This window comes from Idiotropiscis lumnitzeri, chromosome 1, assembly GCF_059441095.1.
Source record: "Idiotropiscis lumnitzeri isolate Australia: NSW breed Sydney's pygmy pipehorse chromosome 1, RoL_Ilum_1.0, whole genome shotgun sequence".
Taxonomy (NCBI): domain Eukaryota; kingdom Metazoa; phylum Chordata; class Actinopteri; order Syngnathiformes; family Syngnathidae; genus Idiotropiscis; species Idiotropiscis lumnitzeri.
Window position 1 is genome coordinate 21,272,805 of NC_142391.1, and position 9,077 is coordinate 21,281,881.

Consider the following 9,077-nt stretch of genomic DNA (forward strand, 5'->3'; position numbering starts at 1 on the left):
TGCGAGCTGGGATTTAAACAAAGGAGGGCCATCATTTTTCTATCAGCGCTACATGGGACACAGACGACTCAGAACTTTCTAACTAGATGTAGGACAAAAATGTAATTCTCATTAAAGACAAATTATGTGTATTTGTCTGTTTTTATATTGAAACAATGGACAAAAGTCCAGAAGAGTATCATGATATATTTTAGATTCACAAATTCATTAATAAAAAATCTGCTCCTCAACTACGTCTTTTAGGTCAAGAGAAATAAATATTTTGTGATTTTTTATTTTCGCCCTAATGCAAAGGGCTCTCTTGCATCAAAATTCCTATTCATAGATGGCATAAAATTGCAGAAGAGCAAATCAACAATTATTGCAAGAACTCACTTTGTGCATGTTTTCAAAAAGATCTCACTCAAATATTTCTATATTATATATTCAATTTGTATGTTTCCCCTGGGGCGGCACATCTGCCGACTGGTTAGCAAGATGGCCTCACAATGCATCGGTCGTGGGTTCAATTCCGGCTTTGGCTTTCCTGTGTGGAGTTTGTATGTTCTCCCCGATCCTGCATGGGTTTTACTCCGGGTTCCTCCCACAGTCCAAAAACATGCGTGGCAGTTTGATTGGACACTCTAAATTGGCCTTAAATATGAGTGTGAGCGCGGTTGGTTGTTTGTCTCTGTGTGCCCTGCGATTGCATGTCTGGCAACCAGTTCAGGGTGTCCCACGCCTACCGCCTGAAAATAACTGGGATAGGCTACAGCACTCACTCACCTGCATCACTCCACAGTAAAGTTCGTGCTCTCCACATCGCGGTCGCGCCGGCCGGCCGTCACAACAGCTGCTTATCCAATAAAACCATCAGGCATGTTTGTAACAATATTAAACATGGAGGAGAGCCATGTGTTTTGAGGACACTCATTTAGTAACGCCTCTATTTTGTGTACTTTTGGGATTAGTGTAGTGGTGACTTTGGTCGAAATCTTTCATGGCTGATTCTCTCATGTTGGTGTTCTCGTCGGCCAGCTAGAAGTGAACACAGTTATTACAACGTAAAACTGCTTTGCAACAGTAACAAGTTTTACTTCCCAAACCAAATCAAGGGCCATTCTGAGTGTGGCCAATTGTTTGTAGAGGGTTTCAAAGCGATGTTTGAATTATGTTTTCCATTTGTGTCCCAGTTAAGAATGTTGAAAGGTGACAAGATGATTTCCATTTGCATCATTTTCTTTTGTGTGCAACATGGCAGTTGTGGCCAAGCTATACGATGACGACGTTTGACACAGTTTACATTTCCAGTGGTTCTCTTTTATTTGTCACACTCAACGCATGCTCACAATCATGACAACATGCTGACAGGAAGCAGACGTAGACGTGTGTACATTCACGGGTGGCGCACACGTCATTGTTTGTACGGGTCCAATCTAAGCAAACCAAAATGCATTCTAGCCGGTCGTGTTCAAGATCCGCGAGTCGGCCGAATCCGAGCGTTCCTCGTAGTCTTCGTCGGGTGAGTACAGGCCCCCCTTGGCTCCAGGCCCGCAGCCCTCCCCATCCTGGATGCCACCGCGGGCCTCCTCTGTGACTCTGGAGTGATGCTGGTGTAGGAGCGAGGCCCCCCGGAAGACGGACCCCCCGGGGGCCGCGGCCGGGCCAAAGGGCGACACGTATTGGGCGGCGGCGGCTGAGCGTAGCTGGTACTGCTGTTGCAGGGCCACGGTGTTCCACAGGGTCACATCGTTGGACACCAGGGCGCCGCCTGGTCCCCGTGTCAGGGAGTTGCGCAACACTAGCGGGTAGCGCGGGTGCTGCAGGGGGACCCCCAGGGTGCCCACTGAGGGTGACTCGGATGTGAAGCGCAGCGAGTCCGGCACCCTGAAGGCGGAGCCCACTGACCACTTGGTGGAGGACGTCACCGGGTGGTAGGAGCCCAGGCTGTGCTCAAAATGGTGCCCGCCCTGCGGAAGCACCAGGGGGTCCGGGTGCAAGTCAGGATACGGCTGGGTGCCTCCCTCTGGGCTTCGGCTGGACAACAGCACCTCGATAGCGCCCACGAGGTCGCCCCCGCAGCCCCGGAGGATGAGCTCCAGAACAGGGGCCTTGTGGCCTGGGAAGATTTTCTTGAGGACCTCCAGTGGGGGTCGGTTTGCTCTGAGGCTGAAGGGCAGGTTGACCGAGCCGGCCAGACCCTCTATCAGCACCCCTCGGCTGCCTGGACTTGCAGGGCTCTTTTGGGGACTTTCGGCAGCTTTGACCTCCTTCTCCCCCGAGTGGCCATCCGCGGGCTCCGGGGTGTAACAGGAGTTTGGTTTGGAACCTTCTGGGGAGCTCACCTGATCTTGATCCTGCTCACCAGAGCTGCCTCCGGTCTCGGCCGCAGATACGTCCCCGCTCCCGTCTTCTGGACCGTCTGCAAAACAGGAGGCAGCACGGTTTCATGTTTGATATTTAATGCGGAGCAATGACTCATTGGTGAAATTAATATGGACAATGAACTTGCCTCTCAATCCTTTATAGTGTTTGGTTTGAGTGGCATATTCATATTTCATGAGGAACCCTGTGAAATCTGCCTAGCAACAAGTGACCACGCAACCCTGATCATGGTAAAAGGAATTTTAGGTATTCTGCTGCTCAGTGTCGTCAAAAAGCAAATTATTGTTTTTAGATTTATAATATTTGCTGGTGAAAACAAATTAGAATTGAATGAATAAAATACAATTGATACTAAATGAGTATTGTACTGTGTTCCACTTTTATTACGCATAACTCATATTTAACAATGTATTGTTTAGTATATAATGGATATTGCACATGTTTAAATTTTCATGTGGCTGTGTATTTTTTTAAATATATTTTTTTACATAAGAAATGTTTCATCCATATTTTTGACATAAATAAATTATTTTTTCTCCTGCGTATAATAATTTCAATATCCACTTTTACAAGTATACAAATGTTTTTAGCGTGTTTTCTGTAGTTTTTATTTACAAAAAATACGTGAATTTCTGTGAATGGTGTAGTGGTACATTCGCCTGACTTGTGTGCGGGCAGCGTGGGATCGGTTCCCACTTGGTGACGATGTCTATGTCTCCCCTGTGACTGGCTGGCGACCAGTTCAGGGTATAGTGCACCTTTCGCCCGTAGTCAGCTGGGATAGGCTCCAGCACCCTCCCGCGACCCTCTGCAGGATAAGCGGTGTGGATAATGACATGACATGACATGACGTGAATTTCAGCGACTCATGCCGAAGTCCGGACAGATGCAAAAAAAAAAGAAACGTCAGTAATAATGATCATTTATTTTACGTAGCTCTCTGCCAAGCTGCTCAGTCAACGTGCCGATTGTGTCAAATCATCAAGAGCTGCCAAGCAACATTTCATCTCAATTTGCGAAAATGGAAACAACTCGATCGTTTTCACTCTTCAATTGCTGTCGTTTTGAATTATTTGAGGTGCGTTTAGAATACTTCAAGCGTCAAAAAGAAAACATCTCGTTCGAAGGTATCGTGAATCATATATAGAAATTGTTTGTTTAATTTGGTCATGTTTTAAAGGCCTTTAATTTTCTACAGGCAAATAAAAGAGGTGACGGATAAAATGTGCAATTCAAATGCTCTATAATATGGAGCAATTTCGTTTGGATTTCACGATGAAAATCTCAAGTATGGCTCTTATTTGTCCGTTTAAGGCCGAGTGTGACATTAAAACAACATGAAATACACTAAATGAAGCCCCGTCCCCTTCAATCATTTATTTTATATATATATACATATATATATATATATATATATATATATATATATATATATATACGATTTGTTTATATTAAAACATGTCATTTCACATGCATGCATGAGCATTTACGCCACAATAGCAAGAGACACTAATGTCATATTTGCATGTATTTTTAAATGATACAATACACACAATTTAATCCTTGTATAGCCGACAAAAGCGCTGCAAAGTTATTGTGTTTATGTGTAAAACATTTTTACACTATATCCACATATATATATTTATATATATTGTATATATATATATATATATATGTATATATATATATATATATAAATGTGTGTGTGTGTGTGGGGGGGGTGTTTGTGCGTGCGTGTTCTCAATGTAAGTGCTCGTGTGTGGGGGTGTGTGTGTGTGTGTGTGTTATATACAGTTGGTATACAGTTTGTTTGTATTTTTATACCGGCAACAATATAAGTCATTCGTGAATGCAATTTATGTTTTTTTAAACAGCGCCAGCATGAAATGCACAATTTAGTCCACCTTTCCTCCAGAAATCATAGTTTCAAACTTTTTGTTAATTTTATTCCAATGTTCCAAGAATCATAAAATAAACCCTTGCTCGGTGATCACGACGACTTTTTAACCGTTCAGTCGACAGCAACTAGAAAACTTAAAATCAAACATGCACTAACAAGCGTTGTGTTTTTCATGGTTTTCTTCTAAAATGTCATTTTTAAGGGCCTACTAAAACCGATTTATTAAGCAAAAGAACCAAAAGCGAGCTGAATCGAGTGTTGACTTGTTCCAGAAAAGTGCCTGCCAACCTTGCACGTGGGCGTCCTTACCTGGTCTTTCCTCCGCACTCCTCCAGCTGGCCTCAGACCCGCCGGTGGTCGTCGCCGCCGCCGCCGACGTGGCCGTAGCCGTAGCCGTGGTGGTCCCTTCCGCGGGCACGACCCTGAGGGCCTCCGGTATGAGGCTGTCCAGGCTCTCGTTGGCCTGCTGCCGGCGCAGCGCCACCTGCGCGGCCATGACGCGCTGCCTCTCGATGATGAGGATGCACTTGTCGCAGGCGCAGTCCTTGAAGCGGCAGTAGCGCTTGTGGCCCTTGAGCCACGACAACACGCCGTGGTTGCGGCACCGCGCGCATTTGGGGGTCCGCTGGAGGGGCGCCCGCGGCGGCTGCGACACCGGCGCGCCCACGTACAAGTACGGAGAGCCGTAGCCGTTCATCGCCCGCGCCGACGTGCACGCTCGGTGTGTTCTGCGAAGTTGTCGCACGCTCAAGATGAGAGGGATGAGAGTTGAAGGGGGACGAGGACCGGCTGGCGGCAGTTTGAGGACCATCACTTACAAAACACACGCCCACTCACCCACCCGGCTGACAATCAAAACGTTAATGTGATCTATGGGGAATGGATGAAAACACAGACGTAAATAGTTTGGTGCCTCGAGTGAATAATTAGTTACACAATTATACAACGTCCTGGCTGTCAATCACAATGCACGTGACCTGTTCAGTAACTGGAACACGTGCAGAAAAGATACACTTTTTTACGTTTTATTTATAAGTCAGTTAATTTTTTTCTATGTATTTTTCAGGTTGCAGTCATAATATTTGTTTTTCATGTGTTAGTATGTGAGAAATGAAGCAAAATGTTCCAATCAGACCCCCAAAAATGTTGTGTTGCAACCGAATTTACAGATATATCAAAATAAAAAACAACCCAATTTCTTTACATTTATGGTTAGGAGGGGATGAAAAAAATATTGGTATATTAATTAGACCCATATGGATTTAGTTAAGTTAATGCAGATTCAAATATTTGACAGAATAAAATTCCGCTAACCGATTTACTGGTCAAATATTTCAATGTATTACAAAAAATAACTTTTTCATCCCGTTACACTTAATATGTGACTTAATGGCAAAACATTTTACATTTCAATTTATTCTATCCTTTATTATTTGTTTAACTTTACAAGAAAGAAATGGATAAAAAAAAAGAAATTGGGAAAAATGTGAAAAAAAAAAACAATTTGCAAAAAGTGTTCAAAAAAATAACAATTTTGAGTTAGCAGTTGATTAATTGCTCTACCTAATATGTCCCTTATATATACATATATATATATATATATATATATATATATACATATATATATGTATATATTTATATATATATATATATATATATATATATATATACATATATATATGTATATATTCATTTCTTAAAGTAAACTAAAAATATTTTGTTACACTTTACACCTTTTATTTGTGTCTAACGTGTTTGATGTCATGTATTTTTCATTAAGGAATTTAGAACAAAATTTACAAATATGAGCGACGGAATAAAAAATCCTTGACCCAGATCTGCCTCAAAAATGACTACATTCTTTGCCGCCCCCCAAACCTCCATTAAGCATGGTGGAAGCAACTTCAAGTGGTCGTCCACACCATCCTGCTCCCCAACAAACAATCGACTATTAATCTGGAACACATAAAAGAGCAATTCAATTGGAAATCATCTGCAACTTTTACAACTTGTACGTTTTTCATGTGCTGCTGTGAATGCAGAATGGAGTAGGATCTTCACTAATGGAGGCCTGTGAAAGTGAGCAGTGAGTTTATTGAAGCACATTATGGGATGGATGACAGGACAGCGAATCAAGTGGGGCCATTAAGCTTTTAATTGGAAAATGGCCCAGCACCTTTTCAAGGTGACGTGATGGGTCTGGACGGACTCCAGGTCCTGCGCAAGACTAACTTCCAGACTTTCTTTTCCAACTACCATGCTAGGAATTAATTAATACTGTTCATTCATAATAAGATTTGGCAGAAAAATATACAAGGATGAATTTATTCATCGGTCAAGAGAAAAACTGTTGAAACATTTTCCCCCTAAAAAACTAATAGCATTTTATTGAACATTATTTATTCATATTTGTCATACAATTTGTTTAAATTCCTGATAAAAATCTGGATTGTGGCGAAAACAGTCAAGATTATTTGTAAAAAAGAATATTAAAAATGTGAATGTTTTATTGAACAATGAGATGAAATGTGAATTAGAATATTTTCCAAGTTTTCAATTAATCACTGATCAAAATTTTGAAAAATCTAAGACTGTTTTGAGTGTGGATGATCTGTCTGAAAGAACAAAACAACTGGATATATTTTTACCACATATTTTTAAACCTTAAAAGGACTAAAATATATGTGGAAAAAATCATATTAAATGTCGAGATTTTTGTTATTGCGTCTTTGTAGAAATCAAACAAATCAATTGTACAATTTGAAAAGAAATCTCAATATTATCTCAACACAAGCATTAAATGCGGATGATGAAAAATAGAAAAGCCAAAGCAAAACAGGTCATCAGATACTTACAGACATGTTTTCTTTATCCTCTCAGAAGAATGACTATCACTGCATCTTAATGAGTGAGTTGTGACAGACTTTATGGACTTCCCTATGTCTGTTTTACTGCCCTGCACATTATCATTCATGTTTTCAATATCCACAGTTGAGTGTAGTGTACTTCTTTTTTGCACTTCCATGTGACCATCGAAAGATTGCTGAAACGCGTACTTTAAACATCGCATGACCCTGCGAAACATTTGGTTTACAAGATTCGCGACAGGAAAGAAGCTTTGCCCACAAAAAATGGAGGTGGGCTGCAAGGGGGAAGATGGCCGTGATTAGGAGGCGCTGATTGTGGGGCGTGGCTTGTTGTCACTGGCCGGCTGATTTAAGGGTCCCAGGGGGAGCAATATTGTCCGCCCATCTCAATCGAGTTTGAGCACATTCACATTCGTGTCTGCAGATACATTAGAATAAAATATCAGTTCTACTTCTCTCTCTCTCTCTCTCTCTCTCTCTCTCTCCATATATATATATATATATATATATATATGGAGAGAGAGAGAGAGAGAGAGAGAGAGAGAAATAGATAGATAGATACTATTATTTACTATTATCTACTATTATATACTATTATAACTATTATCTTTAATTATTTATTATTCAGTTTTCTTATTCTGTATTTCATGCATTCTTTCTTTTCCGTATTTACGTATTGTATGCATTTTTGAGTATTCGTGCATACATGATGTCCGTTGTAGTTTAATTTTATTTTTATTTTTGACTGAGCAGTTACAGTGAGATCCATTTCCTCTTCTGTGGTTATCATCACAAAATCCACTCAATGCTTAACTGCAGTGTTTGACACAGTGGACCACAGTCTTCTTCTGGAGCGTTTACAGCACCAGGTGGGCATTAGTGGTAGCGCATAGAGTGGTTTCGATCCAGTTTGACTGGCAGGACTTTTGTGTTCGCCTAGGTTGCTCCGAGTCCCGCTTTGCCCCTTTGTCGTATGGTGTTCCACAAGGTTCTGTTTTGGGGCCTTTGCTGTTTTCGTTATACTTGCTTCCCCCAACTTCCATCCTACGAAAACATGGAATTTCCTTCCATTGCTATGCGGATGACAGTCAGGTCTATGTCCCGCTGAGCAAAAAGGACGCTTTCTCCTTGAGACCACTTTTGTCCTATCAAGAGGAAATCAAAATTTCTAGAATTTCAACGAAAAGAAGACAGAAATTATGGTGTTTGGTCCCAGTGGCCCTTCTTCTTTCAACCCAGTTGACCTTGGCCCCCTGCTGGTGCCCCATCTAAGCCAAAAGTCTCCAATTTGGGTTTTAAATTGGAAAGTGATTTTAAATTATATCTGTAAATCAGTGCTGTTGTTTGATCCAACTTCTTTCATCTGAGGCAGCTGGCAAAAGTGAAGCCCTTTCTTTTCCATCCCCACTTCGAAATAGTAATCCATGCCTTGGTTACATCTACGTTAGATTACTGTAATGCACTTTACTTTGGAGTCAGCCAGTCCTCCCTCAAGTATGCCCAGTCACTCCAAAATCCTGCTGCTCGTCTTTTAACTGTTGCGCGGAAGGCGGATCACATAACCCCAATCTTGGCCTCACTTCACTGGCGGCTCCCAGTGGACTTTAGAGTTTGCTTTAAGATACTTCTGTTCGTCTTCAAGTCTTCAAATGGCCTCGCTCCAGCGTACCTCTCCGAGCTCCTCCACCCCTTCGCACCTGCCCACTGCCTCAGGTCTGCGGACCGCATGCTGCTGGAGGTGCCGAGGACTAAGCACAGCCTCAGGTGGGGATCGTTCCTTTCCTGTTGCCGGTCCTTCCCTATGGAATGAGCTCCCACTGAATGTTAGGCAAGCCCCGCCCCCTCGCTGTCTACTTTTAAAAGTCATTTGGAGACATATTTTCATTCTTTATCTTTAGACTCAACTTGAGACTGTTGCTTTTCTGCTGTTCTTCTGGTATCTATTG

General features: G+C 42.1%; 2 protein-coding genes across 2 annotated transcripts in view; one reads left to right on the forward strand and one right to left on the reverse strand.

The window, feature by feature from the left end:
• Window positions 1-9,077, forward strand: part of LOC148343659 (cilia- and flagella-associated protein 157-like) — a 114,020-nt gene that overhangs the window by 44,545 nt on the left and 60,398 nt on the right. The gene's annotated exons all lie outside the window — the stretch shown is intronic.
• Window positions 1,376-5,006, reverse strand: dmrt3a (doublesex and mab-3 related transcription factor 3a). The gene is made up of 2 exons (XM_088304272.1): window positions 4,574-5,006; window positions 1,376-2,401 (listed from the first exon to the last, which is right to left on the reverse strand). The coding sequence occupies exons 1-2, from the start codon at window positions 4,959-4,961 to the stop codon at window positions 1,437-1,439; spliced, it is 1,353 nt and encodes a 450-aa protein (XP_088160398.1). The 5' UTR covers window positions 4,962-5,006; the 3' UTR covers window positions 1,376-1,436.